Genomic DNA, 20,769 nt, shown 5'->3' with positions numbered 1-20,769 from the left:
GAGAAGGTCTCTAGGGGCCCAAAAGCTTCAGATACAGGCATAGAAGTGGATCCATTGAAGCCCCCTTCCCAGCCTTCACCAAGATACTAGCTGAGGCTTCCGGGTACCATTTATGTGGTCCTTCTCCTTACTGAGATTCTCCACTAAACCCTATATGCACTATTTTATTTAATCCTTAAATCCCAACCCTGTTGTGCCCATTTACATATGTAATTGAAGTTTGGAGAAAATATTGACCAAGATCCCTCAGTTCTGAGTGGCAAAATCAGAATTTAAACACAAGCCTAAATCCAGATTTGTTCTTAACTAATCTGCCTATGATTCTGAAGTTTCAGTGCTTGATGCCTAATCACAACAAAGGGGGGCCTCTGCCACATCCCCTCTGCAGCTGGGTTGGGAAAGAACCCCAAAGACCACAGGGTAAGTGGACAATACCTGCAAGAGAGAAAGTAGATGACCATGCAGGCTCAAAAGTCCAGGGCCAAGCTAGACAGAAGAAACTATGCACAGAGGCTGAAAAGGTAAGGCTTACACTCCTGGAGTACAAAAGGGACAGAGGACAGAAATGAAACATGTTGGGTAATGAGAGATGGACCAAAAAGGCTTTCAAGGAACGGGTTGACTTTCAGGAAATCAATGCCATGGAAAGTTTTTTGTTTTGTTTCTTGTTTCGTTTTGTGGTGCTGGGGATAGAACCCAGGAACATTCTACCTCCAACCACACAACCCAGCCCTATTTTTTAGTCCTTTTTATGTTAGAAACAGGGTCTCACTGAGTTGCGAAGGGCCTAAGTAGTAGCTGAAGCTGTCCGCGAACCATGATCCTCTGGTCTCTGCCTCCAGAATGCTGGGATTACAAGCATCACCACACCAGGCTCATGGAAAGTTTTTTATCAAATAAGCCCAAGGGCCCTGGCTTCTATGGCCTCTGATGGCTAGGAAAATGAATTTGATGTATCAGAACCAGACCAACTTTGGAACCCAGGACTCTTTACAGAATATCAGATTCTCATCTATTAAAGGGGCATAACAATAGTATCTACCTTATAGTTATGTATGGTGATAATCAAATGAGATAATTTGAATAAAATATTTCATATAATACTGAACACTTAAGGGATGGAAAATGGTTGCACTCTGATCATTCATTACTCCTCGATGCTATTGCACCCATTTTCAACAAGCAACCTCTGTGGTACCTTGTTTATTTGTGACAGACACTGAGGTCAAATGTGGCCTCTACAAGAGGAACACAGGTTTGAGGCCAGCCTCAGCAAGTAGTGAGACTTTCATCAACCTAGCAAGACCCTGTTTCAGAATAAAAATAAAATGGGACTGGGGTATAACTTAGAGGTAGTATGTCCCTGGGAATACTCTCCAGTACAAAAAAAATATTGGAAATTAAACTCCTTCAGAGCCTTCAGAATAAGCAAGAGACAGGCCAGGTGTGGTGGCACATGCTTGTAATCACAGCATTTGGGAGGCTGAGACAGGAGAATCACAGTTCACAGACAGCCTCAACTACTTAGAGAGGCCCTTTGCAACTCAGTGAGACTCTGTTTCCAAATAAAAGAACAAAGCCAGGCATGGTGGCACATGCTTGTAATCCCAGAACTTGGGAGGCAGAGACAGGAAGACTGCACAGGTTTGAAGCCAGCCTCAGCTACTTAGTGAGGCTCTCAGGAACTTAGTGAGACCCTGTTTCCAAATAAAATATAAAAATAGAGCTGGGAGTAGAACCGGAGGTAGAAAGTCCCTGGGTTCCAACCTCAGTACCACACATACAAAAAAAGAGAAATGTAGGGGGGAGAAAAATCTCCAGCCCTGTTTCTCTATCCTACACTAGGTGAATGTGAAGCCGCTTTGCTCTCCCACATCAGCCAGACCTGACATGGGTTGTACAGATGGAGCTCAGGCATGTCCCAGTCACCCTCTCCAGAGAACACATTCCTAGTTCCTAAACTGTTCTGAGTCCCCTCCACTGTGGCTACTCAAGATAAAATGAGCTTTTAAAAAAGCTGCATATTTTAATTCAAGAAATGAGCAGAAGTTCATAAGCAGCCCAGAACAGGTGCTAGGAATGCACTCCAATCAGCCATGCTTGTGATGGAAGCTCAGGCTCTGCAGAATCACTCAGTGCTTCCTGAGGTGTTCTTTCAGCTGCGGAATGGAAGGCAGCAGCTGCTGGCACTCATGACAACGAAGGGGCAGCTTCAAGAGCTCAGACATCCCATCTCGGACAGTCACTCTGCCAGACTCTTGTACCATCTTGACCACAGCTGCAAGCAAGAAAGAAAAGTTCAGATCCCAGCTACTCTGCAAAGCCAATATAAGACACTGAAAGGAGAAAGCGTAACTCCAAGCAATATGCCAGGTATTCAAAAGCTAGAAAGCTTGAGATTAGACTGCATTTAGAAAATGGGCTTGATCAATTTCTTTTCTTTTCTTTCTTTTTTTTTTTTTTTTGGTGTGTGTGTGTGTGTGTGTTACTGAGAATGAAACCCAGGGGCATTCTACTTCTGAACTACATACACCCCAGCTCTACTTTTTTTTAATTCTTTTCTTTTTTTTTTTTTTTTTTTTTTGGTGGTACTGGGGTTCCTGGAAGCCCTTCTACCTCCGGGCCACACTCCCAGACCTATTTTTTATTTTTGGAAACAGGGTCTCTTAAGCCAGCGCAGCTGGGTTCGAAACAGCTCGATCCCCCTGTCTCCGCCTCCCAAGCGCGGGGATTACAAGTGTGCGCCACCATGCCCGGCACTTTATTCTTTATTTTGAAACAGAGTTCTCACTGAGTTGTAAAGACCCTCACTAAGTAGCTGAGGCTGTCTTCGAACCGTGATCCTCCTGTCTCAGCCTCCCAAATGCTGGGATTATAAACGTGTGCCACCATGCCCAGCTTGATCAGTTTCTAAGTCTGAGCAACCTACCTCTGAGAAAATACACTCCTTCAAGACATACTCAGCATTTATAGGTAAGAACCTAACACAGTGCTTTACCCTTGGTTGACCCTAAGTACCAGGTATTATCATTAATATCTCAGTGATAGTGAAGTTTCACAGTACACGCCAGGAAATGCTCCCAACAAAAGCACACAACCTCCCCTTGTTCACTAACCACTCCTGACAAACTCCAATAATTTTACTGTTGTCACAAGAAAACATTTTTTTGACCCTGACATACTGCTTACTAAGTCTTTCAAGAAGACTACTCAGCCAGGTATGGTGGCGCACGCTTGTAATCCCAGCAGTTGAGAGGCTGAAACAGGAGGATTGCACAGGTTCGAAGCCAGCCTCAGCTACTAAGTGAGGCTCTCAGCAACTTAGTGAGACCCTGTTTCCAAATAAAGTATAAAATAGGTCTGGGAGTATAGCCCGGAGGTAGAAAAGCCCCTGGGTTCCAACCCCAGTACCACCAAAAAAAAAAAAAGAAAAGAAGACTATTCACAGAAAAGTGGCAATCATATTGTAGTCCACATATTCCAGTTTCTTTTAATATTGTTTTCTTTATAGAGAACAAAAAGGCCACACATGAATTTTTGAGGCTAGGTAATTATTTAGGGAAACAATTCATTCAAGTATAAGAACAGCTGAGAAAATTAAATGTGAAAACCAAAGATTATTATTTACCTTGTGATTCTAGGAAGTATTCTGTATTGAAAGAATTCCAATGTTTTTTGTTTTTAAGGCAAGGAGAATCAAAATCCTGGCTGATCACATGAAGGTGTACATGGCTAAATGAAAGAAAAATATTTGACCATTAAATTCACTTAAAAATTATGGCTTGAGCTGGGCGTGGTGGTGAACGCTTGTAATCCCAGCACGTGGGAGGCTGAGACAGGAGGATCACACAGGATCAAAGCCAGCCTCAGCTACTTAGTGAGGCTTTCAGCAACTCAGTGAGACCCTGTTTTCAAATAAAATATAAAATAGGTCTGGAAGTATAGTCCAGAGGTAGAAAAGCCCCTGGGTTCCACCCCCAGTACCATAAATACATACATACATACATACATAAAATATGGCTTGACCAAAATGACAAAAGTCAAAATATGGGTGTATAAAGTACTGATAATTGTCCATTTAACACAACTGTATCATTCATTTACTTAGGAATATTTCATGTTGAATAAGTACCTAATAGGGCCAAAGACTATTCTAGACACAGGGAATTCCATAGTAAACCAAATGGAAAAAGCCTTTGCCCTTAAGAAATAATATTCTAATGAGGAAAGACAAATAACAAAAAGGAAAACATCCAAGAAAAAATATAGGAGAGAAATGGGAAAGAGAGTGCCCAGTGGTGGAGGCTGCCTCTTTGACTGCTAAGAATGTTCAGGAAGGCCTCTGCGGGCAGTGAGTGGAGCTGAGAAGGCAGCCAGGCCAAGCAAGGTCTGGGGTAACAGTGTCTCAGAAGTGCAGAGGCCAAATGCAAAGGCCCTGAGATGAGAAATAGCTTAGTGCAAAATCATAAAGAAGGAAGTATGGCCAAAATATATGGCAAGGAGTAGAGATTGGGCGGGGCCCACACCATACAGTGTCTTAAAGGCATTCATGCATGTGTATGTTTCTGAGGATTGAACCCAGAACCTTTGAGCTATACCCCAGCCATAGTCCATGTGCTGTCCTCAAACCTGTGATCCTCCAGTCTCAGCTTCCCAAGTACTGGGATTATAAGAGTATGCCACCACATCCATTCTGATTTGTACTTTATTTGTGTGTGTGTGTGGGGGGGGAGGTCTGAGGATGGAACCCAGAGCCATTTGACCTCTGGGCTACACCCCCTGCCCAATTTTTTATTCTTTATTTTGAACAGGGTCTCACTGAGTTGCAGAGGGCCTCATTAAGTAGCTGAGGCTGTCTGCGAACCACGCTCCTCTGGTCTCAGCCTCCTGAATGCTGGGATTACAAGCGTGAACCACCACGCCCAGCTTCCTTTGGGCTTCTTAAAACAAGTAGGCTAGTAGAATGCCTCTTAGTATAACTTACACTCTTTAAATCAGTAATTATTTCACCTTCCCCAATAAATAACCAAAAGCCACCAGTATGCTTATAGAATCCAAAACAGAATATAAGCAGTAAATCAGGCACAGTGGTGCATGCCTGTAGACCCAATACTTGGGAGGCTGTGATGGGGGATCAAAGGTTTGAGGCCAGCCTCAGCAACTTAGCAAGATCATCAAAAACTTAGTGAGATCTGTTTCAAAATAAAAATTAGCTGGGTGTGGTGGCACATGCTTGTAACACCAGCATTGGGGAGGCTGAGACAGGGAGGATCGCAGTTTATGGACAGCCTCAGCTACTACTTAGTGAGGCTCTTTGCAACTCAATGAGACCCTGTTTCAAAATAGAATTTTAAAAAAGGGCTGAGGGTGCAGCTCAGAGGTAGAATGCCTCTGGGTTCCATTCCCAGTACAGAAAAAAAAAAAAAAAAGACTATGAATAGAACCATCATAGGATCTGCTTGGAGGTAGAATGCCCCTGGGTTTCTATCTCCAGTACCACACACACACACACAAAAAAAAAAGCAAGGGAATTCTGGCACACACTAGAGCAGAGATTACCATTGACAACATGATGCTAAGTGAAATAAACCAGTCACACAAAAAAGACAAATACTGTATGATTCCACTTTTATGACACACTTGAACTACTCAAATTCATAGTCAGGGAGCAGAAGGTGGTTGCCAAAAGCTGGGGATAGGGAGAAATGGAAAGCTATTGTTTAATGGGTACCATGTTTTAGTTTCAAAATAAAAAATAGATGGGTGTGGTGGTGCACACTTGTATTCCCAGTACATGAAAGGATGAGACAGGAGGATCTCAAGTTCATGGCCAGCCTCTGCTACTTAGTGAGACCCTTCACAACTCAGTAAGACCCTATTTCGAAATAAAGAATAAAAAATAGGGTTAGGGGTGTACCTCAGAGGTAGAATGCCCCCAGGTTCAAACCCCAGTACTGTAAAAAAAAATCCAATTAAATTTTTTTTTTTTTTTTTTTTTTTTTTTTTTTGGTGGTACTGGGGTTCCTGGAAGCCCTTCTATCTCCGGTATACACTCCCACGGGCTACACTCCCAGACCTATTTTTTAACATTTTTATGTGGAAACAGAGTCTCTTAAGCCAGCGAAGTTGGCTCCGAACCAGCGCAATCCTCCTGTCTCCGCCTCCCAAGCGCGGGGATTACAAGCGCGCGCCACCACGCCCGGCCAATTAAATTTTAAAATAAATAAGAAATAGCTGGGCATGGTGGCACACGCTTGTAATCCCAGTCCTTGGGAGGCTGAGACAGGAGGATCACTGTTTGCAGACAGCCTCAGCTACTCAGTGAGGCCCTCTGCAACTTAGTGAGACCCTGTTTCAAAATAAAAAATAAAAAAATAGGGCTGGCGCCATAGCTAAGAGGTAGAATGCCCCTGGGTCCAATCCCCAGTACTGTAAAATAAATTTAAAAATAAACTAGAAACAGGACTGAGGAGGTAGCTCAGAGGAATAACTTCCCTGAGTTCAATCCCAAGTACAAAATATACCTGTGTGTACGTGTGTGTGTGTGTGTGTGTGTGTGTGTGTGTGTGTGTGTATAACAGATTGAGAATGAACCCAGGGCCACACCCAGGGGCATTCTACCTCCGAGCTACACCCTCAGCCCTAGTTTTTATTCTTTATTTTGAAACAGAGTCTCACTGAGTTGCAAAGGGCCTTAACTAAGTAGCTGAGGCTGTCCACAAACCACAATCCTCCTGTCTCAGCCTCCCAAATGCTGAGATTACAAGCGTGTGCCACTATGCCCAGCTCTTATTTGTTTTGGGGTTTTTTTGTTTGTTTGTTTGTTTGGTGGTACTGGGGATGGAACCCTTCTACCTCTGGGCTACACTCCCAGACCTATTTTATATTTTTATTTGGAAACAGGGTCTCTTAAGCCAGCTGAGGCTGGCTTCAAACCTGAGGGATCCTCCTGTCTCAGCCTCCCAAGCCCGGGGAATACAAGTGCACGCTACCATGCCCGGCTTCTTATTTGTTTTTGAAATAAAGTCTTGCTACCAAGTCTGGCCTCCAACTTACAATCCTTGTACTTCAACCTCCCAAGTAGCTGGGATTGTAGTTGTGAACTGGCTGGGAAAATTTTTTTTTTTTTTTTTTTTTTTGGTACTGGGGATGGAGCCCAGGGGCTCTCTATCCAGGCTATACTCCCAAACATATTTTCTATTTTATTTGGAAACAGGGTCTCACTAAGTTGCTGAGAGCCTCACTAGGTAGCTGAGGCTGGCTTTGAACCTGTGTGATTCTCCTGTCTCAGCCTCACAAGTACTGGCATTACAAATGTGAGCCACCAATCCCAGCTTGGAAAACAGTATTTTGACTATATACTATAAAGCTTAAGATAAAAAGAGCTGTAAGCAAATACTATATTCTAATAAATGTCTCTTTTTTACAGGAGTGGAACTATTATATATGTGTGCTAGAATTGAATAAATGAATTTGTTATTAACTAATTAGAGCCAGTTTCTCACTGATGGAGAAAGAAGTCACAAAAAGGAAAAGAGAAAACAAGAGCAAGCCTTGCAGGGCTAAACTGCAATGAGAGGTATCATGTTAATGCATAGTTTTCCACATGTACATACAAGTATATAAATACAGAATTAGAGATAATGTGTATATTTGTAAGTTTGGATTTAAACATATATTTCCTGGCTCTGCTAAGAGCACCTGGAAGCAAGGACATCCTGGAATCAACCACTTTTCTCACACTTGTAACCCAGTAACTTGGAAGGCTGAAGAGGAAGGGATTGCAGGTTCAAGGACAGTTTCAGCAAGTAGTGAGACTCTCATCAACCTAGTGAGATGCTGGGGGTAGGAGTTTTGCTCAGAGGTAGAATGTCCCTGGGTTTAATCCCCAGTGCCACAAAGAAAAAAAAAAGAAAGAAAAGAAAAGAAAAAGAAAACTAGAATCCAAGTCTTGATGTATAAATACTATTCTCAAAAAAAAAAAAAAAAAAAGACTTAGGTCTCCTTGGAGAAGTGGTTCATTCCAGGGTTGGGACACGTGATCTACAAGATGAGCCTGGTACATCCTATGGGGCAAGAAAATAAAAAAGTGCCCCCAAAAAATGTTGGGGGCATGTCCACGTGACAAAAGATACAGACTAAAGGAGCTTTCCAGTGACCAAAGCTGGAACAATTAAATCAACAAAATAATGATAGCATTGAATTATGCCGTACAGAATAAGTAACCATGAATCTGTGATACTGAATAATGAACAGTGATGGATAAGGGACAGATCTTTCATACAAAAGAACTTCAATTAATAAATTAGATGGGGCCAGGCATGGTGGTGCATGTTTGTAATCCCAGCATTTGGGAGGCAGAGACAGGAGGAATGCAGTTTGCGGACAGCCTCAGCTACTTAGTGAGGTCCTCCACAACTTAGTGAGACCCTGTTTCAAAATAAAGAATAAAAAAATTGGGCAGGGGGTGTAGCTCGAAGGTCAAATGGCTCTGGGTTCCATCCCAGACCCACAAAAAAATAAATAAATATAATAAAATAAAATAATAAAATTAATAATTAAAAAAATAAATAAATTAGATGGGAAAATATAAAATCACCATTGGGAAAACACCACAGAAATAATTACTGCAGTCAAGAGCTAATTGAATAGAAGTTTGAGAAGGAGGATAATAGCACAGTCTCAGAACACCCCACCACCAAGACTTTCATCAATTACAAAGGAAAAAATAGTAACTTTGAGTGAAGGAGTTTATTTGTTTGTTTGTTTGGGTACTGGGGCTTGAAACGAGGGGTGGTCTACCTCCAAGCTATACACTAAGCCTATTTTTTATTCTTTTATTTGAAACAGGGGTCTAAGTTGCAGAGGGCCTCACAAGTAGCTGAGGCTGGCTGAAAACCTGCAATCCTCCTGTCTCAGCCTCCCAAGTACTGGGATTATAAGCATGCTTCAATATTAGCAAGACTCTCTCTCAAAATAAAAAATGAAATAGGGCTGGGGGTGTAGCTTGAGGTAGAATGTCCCTGGGTTCAATCCCCAATACCACACCGTTGGGCCCTCAAAGATCTAAATTTTGAGAGGAACAAAAAGCCACCTGGGATTGAATTAGGCAGAAGTAGGAGCTGACATAGGTTGCATGTCCAGCTGCACATCACCTGCACATAACCAGGAGACACCAGCACCACCCTCAAGGCTTACCTCATGCTGGGAATGGCATGGTATCCCAATCGGAAGCGGAGTTTGCTGGATCCAGCAAAATCTGCAATCACCTTTTCCCCAACAGTATGCATATGTTTGAGGAGTTCAAGGTGATCCCTGGTCACAGCCTTCAGACTAGAAATGGAGGCCCATGGTAAGACCAGCCAGTGGTGACGGGCCTTAGGGTATTTATCCTTAATCACAACCACCTGCTCATCCTTGTAAACCTAGCAGAAGGACACAAGAAAAGGAAACAGACATTTACTGCGAATCTTCTGTGTGTCAGGTGCTGTCATAGTATTTAGTCAATTAAGTCCCATGAAAATCTTGTGCAAGCTGGGCATGGTGGTGCATGCCTATAATCCTAGTAGTTGGGAGGCTGAGAAAGGAGGATCACAGGTTCAAGTAAAGCCTCAGCAAGCAGTGAAATGCTCATCAACCTAGCGAAATCCTGGGTTTTTTTGTTTTTTGGGGGTTTTTTTGGTGGTACCACAGAAAGAAAGAAAGAAAGAAAGAAAGAAAGAAATAAAGAAAGAAAGAAAGAAAGAAAGAAAGAAAGAAAGAAGGGAGGGAGGGAGGGAGGGAGGGAGGGAGGGAGGGAGGGAGGGAGGGAAAAAAAAAAAAAAGAAAAAAAAGCCAGGCATGGTGGTGCATGCTTGTAATCCCAGCATTTGGGAGGCTGAGACCAGATGATCTCGGTTTGTGGACAGCCTCAGCTACTTTGCAACTCAGTGAAACCCTGTTTCAAAATAAAGAATAAAAAATGGGGCAGGGGGAGTAGCTTGGAGTTCATAAGCCTCTGGGTTCCACCCCCAGACCCGCCAAAAAATAAAAATAAAAAAAGAATAAAAAAAATAGGACATGGGGGTGTAGCTCAGAGGTCGAATGCCCCTGGGTTCCATCCCCAGACCCACAAAAAAGAAATTAAATTAAATTAAAAATAAAGAACAGGCCTGGGGTTATAGCTCAGAAGGCCCCTGGGTTAATCCCCAATACCAAAAATAAAAAAGAAAATCTTGTGCAAAAAGTTTAAGCATTCCAATTTTCAGAGGTGAAAGTACTGAGACTCAAACAGGTTGACAGCACCTTACACAAGTCACACAGTTACTAAGTGGAAAATACAGGATTCTGACCCAGATGAAGGGAACTCCAAGGTTTTCAATCACCACACTATACAGAATCTAGAGGATGTATGGTACAAAATAGTTCCCAAGAACCTGATGTAAAAATCTTGCAGGAATAAATTCAAATACATCCTGTCTGGCACAGCATAGAGTGGGACAAGCATGCATGGGTTTCACGGAGCCCTGACAGACCTGGCCCTTTGTCACACAGGGCTCTTTGCCTCTTAAGCCTCAAAGGCTCCCCAGGGATGACAGCTGGCTATTAATCCCAGGGCAGCACGGTCCTACAGTCACAGACATTACCTGATGCTCCCTCGAAAGGCCCATGCCAAAGTTAACATAACTTCTCTTAATAGTGTCCAGGAGTTTTAAAGGAAATGGCAGAAGGAATAATCTTTTAAAGAAATTAGCTTTTAAGCTGGGTGTGGTGGCACATGCTTATAATCCCAGTACTTGGGAAGCTGAGACAGGAGGATTTCAAGTTTGTTGCCAGCCTCAGCTACTTACTGAGGCCCTCCTCAACTTGGTGAGATTCTGTTTCTGAATAAAGAATAAAAAATAGGAATGGGGGTGTAGCTTGGAGCTAGAATGCTACTGGGTTCAATCCCCAGTACTGAGAAAAAAAAAGAACTTAGCTTTTCTCCAAAGAACCCCAGCTACTTTATTGCCAATGGGAAAAGACACTTTTTCTCATAGAAAAGCAAAATGACCTCACTTAGAAGGACTGTATCCTTTGATTTCAAATGTAACTACAGCCTTTGTTGAGTGGTCATGTCCTAAAATGTACATAGATCTCATAATTTTATTCTGACCTGCATTTTGGGGTCTTGCATAGAAATCTTCAAGCCTTGACTCCAGTGGCCCAATGATTCCTAAACAAAAAAGAACAATGAAAAGTGTAAGTGCCAATAATTAAATATTCCATTAGTTACTATTGTGTGACAGAAAGTCCAACCAAACTTGGAAGTAAAGTTAGTGTTTGAGAATTTACTTAGACATCCTTCACTTCAGTGTACTGCCACTGAGGACCATAAGCCATCCTTTCTCTCTTCCTATATTCACAACTGGATTTCTGGATGGAGGCCAGAAATGCCAGAGCGTGAATCATATCTTCTTTCCATCTCACGCTCCAACTACAACCTGACCAAGTTTCTACTCTGACATCACCACAAGAATTACATTATCTGTGAAGTGCTGCAATGCTAACTTTCTGTAGAAATACACACAACTGACCCATTTTAGCTGCTCAGGGTTAAATACACTATTTCTACCTTCAAGCACCTTAGCTCAGGAATTCAAGACACAACAGCACATAAAGGGACACTTCCTCGAGTGATTTTCATGCCACAACAAGTGACTCTTTCATCATGGCTAATCATCCTCATCATGGTTAGTAACTGCTCACACGTGTCTGAGTTTTACAATGTACAAAACAATTAAGCAAGCATTATATCTCCTTTGACCTCCACGTCATCTATCCATCACACTACCCTCACCTTTTTGACAGATGTATCTTTCACCTTCTTTGGGGGCACAGAGCACTTGCCGGGGCTGTCCCCAGGTTCCAGCCCGGCCCCAGGCTGAGCTTCCTGGGCAGCAGCCCTTTCTACAGAATCACTGTCGCCCGACCTCTGTCTCTTTCTGTGTGTTTCTAGGCCAGAGCTCTTTGCCTCTTCCTCAAACTCTATAATATATGGATAAAGTTCATTCACCACATGGAGAACCTGGCCAGGCTGCAGCTTCATCTCTTGGTCCTTCCCAATTATGACGGAGTCAATGCTGGTGGGATTGATCCCCACCTATGGAATAATTAGAAAATAATTATAATAGTAATACTCCATTAGTAATATAGCTGCTGTCTGCATGCTTAATGTCCACCTATATTACACTATCACTTCCACATGTGACAGAGAAAAATTCTTTGGCTGGCACAAATACTCTAAAAGCAACAACATAAGAAAACCATCAAGTAAGCCAGGCATGGTGGCACAGGCCTGTAGTCCTAGTACTAGGGAGGTTAAGAGAGGAGGAGTCCAGGTTTGTGATCAGTCTCAGCAACTTAGCAAGCATCTAAAAAACCTAGTGAAGCCAGGCGTGGTGGCGCACGCTTGTAATTCCAGCATTCGGGAGGCTGAGACCTGGAGGATCGTGGTTCGCAGACAGCCTCAGCTACTTAGTGAGGTCCTCTGCAACTCAGTGAGACCTGGTTTCAAAATAAAGAATAAAAAATAGGGTAGGGGATGTAGCTCGGAGGTCAAATGCCCCTGGGTTCCATCCCCAGACCCGCAAAAAATAAATAAATAAATAAATAAATAAATAAATAAAATAAAAATAAAAAACCTAGTGAAACACTGTTTTAAAATAAAAAAATCAAAGCTGGGCGTGGTGGCGCATGCTTGTAATCCCCGCGCTTGGGAGGCAGAGACAGGAGGATCGCGCAGGTTCGAAGCCAGCCGCGCGCGCTGGCTTAGGAGACCCTGTTTCCAAATAAAAATGTAAAAATAGGTCTGGGAGTGGAGCCCGGAGGTAGAAGGGCTTCCAGGAACCCCAGCACCACAATAAATAAATAAATAAATAAATAAATAAATAAATAAATAAATAAATAGGACTGGGGTGTGGCTTGGAGGTAGAATGCCCCGGGTTTAATCCCCAGGACAGAAAGAAAGAAAGAGAGAGAGAGAGAGAGAGAGAGAGAGAGAGAGAGAGAGAGAAGGAAGGGAGAAAGAAAGAAAGAAAGAAAGAAAGAAAGAAAGAAGTAAAGAAGTAAGTAGGTAGGTATGAAGGAAGGAAAGAAAACCATCATACATAAAATGGAAGCCAGGTATGGTGGTGTATGCTTGTAATTTAGTACTTGGGAGGCTGAGACAGGATGATTGCAGGTTCCTGGCCAGCCTCAGCTACTTAGTGAGGCACTATGCAACTTAGTGAGACCATGTTTCAAAATAAATAATAAAAATAAGACTAGAGTATAGCTCAGGGTAGAATGCCCCTGGGTTCAACCCCTAAAACTGCAAAAATATATATATAAATAAATAAATAAATAAATAAATAAATTGGAAATCACATACCTGTTTTACATTGACATATCCCTTGTTACACTCTGCTTCCAATTGTACTGAAAGAGATTGAAAAAAGTTAAACACAAATGCAACAAAAATCAGGCCCTTGCTCCTATTCTTCCAAGGGACTACAAAGCCTCACTGCAGAAGGCAACCTGCTGGGTATGGTGGTGCATGCCTGTAATTCCAGGACTTGGGAAGCTGAGACAGGAGGGCCACCAGTTCAAAGCCAGCCTCAGCAACTCAGCGAGTCTCTCAGCAACTTAGCGAGATCCTGTTTCAAAATAAAAAATAAAAGCCAGGCGTGGTGGTACACCCTTGTAATCCCAGTACATAGGAGGCTAAGACAGGAGGATCACAGGTTCGTGGCTAGCCTCAGTTACTTAGTGGGACCCTCTGCAACTTAGTGAGACACTAGTTCAAAATAAAGAATGAGCCGGGCATGGTGGTGCATGCTTGTAATCCCCGCACTTGGGAGGCAGAGACAGGAGGATCACGCTGGTTCAAAGCCAGCCTCGCTGGCTTAAGAGACCCCATTTCCAAATAAAAAAATAAAATAGGTCTGGGAGTGTAGCCCAGAGGCAGAAGGGTTTCCAGGAACCCCAGTACCACCAAGGAAGGAAGGAAGGAAGGAAGGAAGGAAGGAAGGAAGGAAGGTGGGTAGGTAGGTAGGTAGGTAGGTAGAGCTGGGGGTATAGCTTGGAAATAGAATGCCCTTGGGTTCCAGTCCACTAAAATAAACAAATTAATTAATTAATTAAAATAAGTTGTAGCTTGGAGGTAGAGGTCCCTGGGTTCAATCTCTAGCAACACACACACACAGCAACATGACAGTGAGCAACTGCCTGATATGCAGGTGGCTGTAGCGCTTCAGATCCTTCCATAAATATCCATCAGTGTACATATTCCCTTAGCTATTGCTAATATCCTGAGGTAGCTTCCGTGAATCCCTACAAGTCTCCCTGTGCTAAAACCTCTGGCTAGCTCAGGATCACAGCCTCTGACAATAGGAGAAAGTCCAAACTCTTGGCTCAGGATTAAATCAGGCTTCTACTATTATTAAAAAATAGCTATTAGCCAAACATGATGGTGCACACCTATAATTCCAGTACTTAGGACACTGAGACAGGAGGATCTCAGGTTTGAAGACAGCCTCAACAATCTAGTGAGATCCTGTTTCAAAGCAAAAAAAAAAAAAAAGAAGAAGAAAAAAGAAAAAGAAAGATTGGGTGTACCTTGAATGTGGAATGCCCTGGGTTCAATTCCTGATACCAGAAAAAAAAAAATTTTTTAAGAGCTCAGAGTATTGATCAATGGTGGAGAGCTTACTTAGCATGCATTAAAACCTGGGCTTGATCACCAATAGCATAAAAAGATGTTTTTCCTATTTTTCATTTATTTATTTATTTATTTATTGTGTGTGTGTGTGTGTGTGTGTGTGTGTGTGTGTGTGTGTGCGCGCGTGTGTGTGATACTAGGGATTGAACACAAGTGCATTCTACTTCAGAGCTATATCCCCAACCCTACTTTTTGTTTTTTGTTTTTTGGTGGCACACGTAATCCCAACATTTGGGAGGCTAAGACAGGAAGATCGCAGTTTGCAGATAGCCTCAGCTACTTAGTGAGGCCATTTGCAACTCAGTGAGACCCTTGTTCCAAAATAAGGAATAAAGCTGGGTGTGGTGGTGCACACTTGTAAGGCTTGGTACACTTGTACTTGGGAGGCTGAGACAGGAGGATTGTGCAGGTTCAAAGCCAGCCTCAGCTACTTAGTGAGGCTCTCAGCAATTTAGTGAGATCCTGTGTCCAAATAAAATACAAAATATGTCTGGGAGTGTAGCCCGAAGGCAGAAAGCCTCTGGGTTCCATACCCAGCACCACAAAAAAATAAATAAGTAAATAAAATTTAAAAATAAAGAATAAGCCGGGCATGGTGGTGCACGCTTGTAATCCCTGCGCTTGGGAGGCAGAGACAGGAGGATCGCGCAGGTTCGGAGCCAGCCTCACTGGCTTTAGAGACCCTGCTTCCAAATAAAAATGTAAAAATAGGTCTGGGAGTATAGCCCGGAGGTAGAAGGGCTTCCAGGAACCCCAGTACCACAAAAAAAAAAGAATAAAAACTAGAGCTGGGGGTGTAGCTCAAAAGCAGAATGCCCCTGGGTTCCATCCCCAGTACTGCCAAAAAAGAAAAAAAAATTATCAGATGCCTTCAATAGAGAAAAAAGTGTAATAGAAAATTCAGCTGGACTTTATGGAATAGAAATAATGTTCTAGAACTACAGGACTAGAACAGTCTGGTCACATGTAAGAAGAGGTAACATTGAACACACATGTTAAGATTAGTGAACAAAGGACCCGGAGCTGTGACAGGAGCAAGAGACACCATGGCTTCTCACCAGGAAAAGACAGGCTGATACACACAACTGAGAGTTGCTGCTGTGAGGAATGGACAGAGAAGCAGGGGCTGCTTCTGTACCTTGGACCTAGCCAGCTCAAGTATGGCTTTTTTCCTTCCTTAGACTAATTCATATAAGAAAGTCCATGATCAGAGGTGTAGACTCCTACTCTCTAAGTCCAGAACCCTTAGAAATACAGGGGTCACACTGCTGTCAAAAATGGGCGTGTCAAAAATTATTGAAAAAAGTGAGGTACATGGTAAGGCTTTTTCCTGAAAACAAGGTCTTTCTTTCATTTCATTTCATTAAAGACAAGAGATGGAAGCCATATCTCGTGTGTGTGTGTGTGTGTGTGTGTGTGTGTGTTGTACTGGAGATTGAACTTGGTGGTGCATGCTTGTACTCCCAGTACTTGGGAGGCTAAGACAGGAGGATCGCAGGTTCAAAACCAGCCTCTGCAAGTAGTGAGACTCACATCAACCTAGTAAGACCCTGTTTCAAAAATAAAATAGAGCTGGGGTGTAGAATGCCTCTGGGTTCAATCCCCAGTACCACAACAAAAGATGGAACTTACCTACTTCCAACCCTCATCCCACTCTACCTTGAAGATTACCACATTGGGAGGGCAGAATCAGGAATGAATGGGGCCCTGATGTTGTCTAAAGAGCTCAGTTCCTGAGCTTTGTTTTTGGTAAACAATAGGTTTTCCAATCAACAATCCCAGAAAATGTGCATCACTGGTTATTACTACTTCAGGAACCAAACATGGTAATCTCTACAGTCCTAAGACAAATTAGTTACCTTGCTGCCGAGAACACTTCTTGTCAGTGATCTTGGTCTCTGGGCCACGCCCAATCACGACTGCTTCCAAATGTGGAAGCTTGATTCGCTGATGCTGGAGGTCCTGTCTCACCAGCCAGCACACCCGCATCATCACTCTGAGAGACAAAACAAGAGGATCACTGGAAAAACATCCACTAGCACATGTCCTCCAAGGCCACACCCAAGCACACCACACATGTGATTTACCACAGTTCATCTTGGGGCAGGTGACTTCACTGCCATAGCCTCAATTTCCTCAACTATAAATCTGTGATAATGATGGGACTCCACAGGCTCCTATGTGGAGTAAATGAGATAGTATGTATATTTACCTCCCTGCCTGAAAATACTAAGTAGCTGGGTGTGGTGACACATGCTTGTAATCCCAGCATTTGGTAGGCTGAGACAGGAGGATTGAAGTTCATGGACAGCCTCAGCTACTACTTAGTGAGGCCCTTTGCACTCAGTGAGACCCTATTTCAAAATAAAGAATTAAAAAGTAGGGTTGGGGGTATAGTTCAGAGGTAGAATGCCCCTGAGTTCAATCCCAACTACTGCAAAAAAAAAAAAAAAAAAAAGCTAAGCAATCAGTTATTTGTCATGCATTTATTGATATACTCTGTGTGCTGGACATTAGGCTACATTCCCTTGGGGGTGAAGAAAACACTGCCTCTGCACTTGAGGAGCTTCAAGTATAGTGAGGCAGAGACAGATTCAGATACTGATTACATAGACTGATACATATACAATATAAGGTGATAAGCTGGGCATGGTGGTGCATGCTTGTAAACCCAGCATTTGGGAGGCTGAGACAGAAGGATCCAGTTCGTGGCCAGTCTCAGCTACTACTGAGTGAGGCCCTTTGCAACTCAGTGAGACCCTGTTTCAAAATACAGAATAAAAAATAGGGCTGGGGGTGCAACTCAAAGGTAGAATGCCCCTGGGTTCCATCCCTGTACCACAAAATATATATATATACTATAATATATATAATATATATAATATACATATACTATACAGAAAGTAACCAAATATGACATTATCCCAGTGAGAGGACTGGCTCCTGAGAGTATTAAAAATATTTTAGGAGGAAGGGGTATGTATAAGGGTTTTAAAAGATGTGAAGGAGTTTGCCTACCAGAGAACTAAGGCCATAAGAACAAAGATGTCCATCAGTTTTTAGGTGTCTTTATGTTTTAGGTTTTTCTTTCTATATTGAAAAAGAATATTTGTTAGAATTATATACTTTACTCCCATCTGTTGTAATAAATATGAAAATTTGCTGGGCATGGTGATGCACACCTCTATTCCCAGTACTTGGAAGGGTGAGACAGGAGGATTGCAGGTTCAAGGACAGCCTCAGCAAGTAGTGAGCCTCTTAGCAACTTAGCAAGACCCTGTTTCCAAAAACAGAAAATTGAGCTGGAGGTCAAGTTCAACAGTAAAATGTCTCTGAGTTTTGTGTGTGTGTGTGTGTGTGTGTGTGTGTGTGTGTGTGTGTGGTGGGGTTTTTTTGTTTGTTTTTGTTTTTTGTTTTTTTTTTTTGTTTGTTTGTTTTTTGGTGGTGGTGCTGGGGGTGGAACCCAGAGGCTTCCTACCTCCGGGCTATACTCCCAGACCTATTTTATTTAGAAACAGGCTCTCACTAAGTAGCTGAGGCTGGCTTTCAACCTGTGCGATCCTCCTGTCTCAGCCTCCCAAGCGTGGGGATTACAAGCGTGCGCCACCACACCCGGCATGTCTCTGAGTTTAATTCCTAGAACTACAAAAAATACAAAAATGTATCATTTCTAAAGTGTGAAATAAAGCTGGGTGTGGTGCCGCACACTTGTAATCTCAGCATTTGGGAGGCTAAGACAGGAGGATGCAGTTTGAGGACAGCCTCAGCTGCTTAGTGAAGCCCTTTGCAACTCAGTGAGACACTGTTTCAAAAAAAAAGAATAAAAAATAGGGTGGGGGGTGTAGCTAGGAGATAGAATGCCCCTGGGTTCAACCTCCAGTACCTCAAAAAAATAAAATAAAATGTGATATGATATCTGTATATTACATCTTGCAAAACAGTGAAGGTGCTGATGTTCTCTTGAAAAATAACTTTTATGGCTATGTGGGATATCAGAAGAGAAAAAAACAAGAAATTAAGAGAGATGGGCCCAAACAAAAGCTGAAGCAAAGGAGACAAGGAGGAAAAAAGAGTCAGGAGAAATCTGACAGATTTAATTTCTGATGACATTTGGGGAATGGAAAACAAGCAAAGAGAGACACCAAAGATTTGTAATTCGGAAGACATCCATTAGCCAAAATGAAGGATAAAGAGAAAGACATTAAAGACAGAGGTAAAGGTAAAAAATGAATCAAATCCATTATGAAGCACGATTAGATTAAGTTGTATGTGAAAGATCCAGGGGTCTAGCTGGGATATAGACAGGTAATAAGCTCAAAAGAATGAACTCAATGTACATATTTGATAGGCACCAAAAACTGCCAGAGAAACTGATGCAAAAAGAGAAGATGAGATTTCCCAGAGAGGTAGAAAGGGGAACTACAGGGCAGAACATGCGCAGATCTTTGGGATAGCTCTCTGAGCTCCAGATGCCTTCTCAATGCTCGGCTTCACACATCCCATCCGGGAAATGCTGCTTACAGTGAGGGCAGCACTTACGTTCTCCGCACAGCTTTGAGCTCATGGAAAAAGAAAAAAGCCAGATTTTTTAAAAACTAGAGTTTCATAATTTTATTACTACCTGCAAAGATGAGACAGCGCAAAGCAGAGCAAGGAAATGGGAGCTGAGGAGGTACAAATTCATGGGAATTGGATCAGTGTCTGCATTTGCAGCTACAGTGGTCCAAAGTCCTGTGCAGTCAGGAAAAGCTCCCAGAAACCACCAAGTTAGAGAAAGCCAGGAACACAAGACTGATAGGAAATGAAAGAACGAGAGAGAGCATTCTCCCCCCTTTGGTATTTAAGGTTGAACCCTGAGGCATTGTACCTCTAAGCTACACTCCCAGCCCTATTTTTTAATTTTGTTTAAAGGGTCTGACAGCTGGGCTTGGTGACACATGCCTATAATCCCAGTGCGTGGGAGGCTGAGACAGGAGGATTGCAGGTTTGAGGCTAAGCAAGTAGTGAGACTCTCATCAATCTAGTGATACCCTAATTCAAAATAAAATGATAAAATAGAGCCCGGGGTGTAGCTCAGAGGCAGAATGCCCCTGGGTCAATCTCCAGTAACACACATACACACACACACACACACACACACACACACACACACACGTCTCACTAGGTTGCTGAGTCTCACTAAGTTGCAGAAGCTGACCTCAAACCTACAATCCTCTTGTGTTAGCCTCCCAAGTACTGGGATTACATGCATGTGCCACATCTGGCTCAGAACATTTAATTTTTAAAATAAAAAATAAAATAGGACTGGGGATGTAGCTTTGAGGTTAAATATCTCTGGGTTCAATCTCCAGTACCCTTTTTTTTTTTTAATGTGACAATAGAGTTTAGCAGTGGCAAGCCATGGGTCGGGGAAGAAAGCAGATTTAGGTGACTGAACCAGTAGAGCTGCCCCATAGACACACACACACACACACACACACACACACACACACACACACACACACACACATCCAAGGCATGGTGGTGCACACCTTAGTCCTAGTACTTGCAAGGCTAAGACTGAAGGATTGCAGGCTTAAGATTAGCCTTTGCAACTTAGTGAGACTCTCAGCAACCTAGCGAGATCATTTCAGAAAACTTAAGTCAGATGCGGTGGGGCAAGTCTGTAATCCCAGTACTTGAGAGGCTGAGACAGGAGGATCGGTTTTGAGGACAACCTCAGCAACACAGCAAGATTCTCAACCGCAGCACAGGGATTGAATAATGATTGTTTACTTGATTTGATAATCAATCACTGCTGATTTAGGGTAAAATTTCAAGGGAATAGATGAGTCTGAAAGCTAGACTGCAGAAGGGTCTGGGAGGTGAGGAAATGGTAACAAAATTTAGAATACTCTTCAAAACAGGATAACAAGGGGAAGAGAGTTTCTAGATGACAGCAAAAAGATCACCAAAGACTATTTCTTTCTTTGGTTGAGAGTGTAAGGAAAGATCTGAGAAACCTTTTATTCATGACTGGAACACAGACAGGAAGGGGCAGAAACAACAAA

The 20,769-nt window shown here is 42.6% G+C and overlaps 1 protein-coding gene across 3 annotated transcripts; it reads right to left on the bottom strand.

Annotated features, from left to right (window-relative positions):
• Nucleotides 1-2,132: 2,132 nt before the first annotated feature.
• Nucleotides 2,133-16,711, bottom strand: APTX (aprataxin; the record flags this gene model as incomplete). 3 transcript variants are annotated; one of them, XM_080709329.1, is made up of 7 exons in its annotated part: nt 2,133-2,278; nt 3,629-3,732; nt 9,199-9,425; nt 11,135-11,194; nt 11,819-12,121; nt 13,391-13,437; nt 16,579-16,711. In XM_080709329.1, the coding sequence occupies 7 exons, from the start codon at nt 16,709-16,711 to the stop codon at nt 2,133-2,135; spliced, it is 1,020 nt and encodes a 339-aa protein (XP_080565455.1). The 3 variants fall into 3 exon arrangements, with proteins under 3 accessions (XP_080565455.1, XP_080565457.1, XP_080565456.1); XM_080709331.1 differs by having other exon boundaries at nt 12,035-12,121; XM_080709330.1 differs by lacking the exon at nt 13,391-13,437 and having other exon boundaries at nt 11,819-12,006.
• Between the last annotated feature and the right edge of the window lie 4,058 nt (nt 16,712-20,769).

The sequence above is a fragment of the Muscardinus avellanarius genome (genome assembly GCF_963383645.1).
Source record: "Muscardinus avellanarius genome assembly, chromosome: 13".
NCBI classification, from domain to species: domain Eukaryota; kingdom Metazoa; phylum Chordata; class Mammalia; order Rodentia; family Gliridae; genus Muscardinus; species Muscardinus avellanarius.
This window is presented reverse-complemented; position numbering and strand designations above follow the sequence as displayed.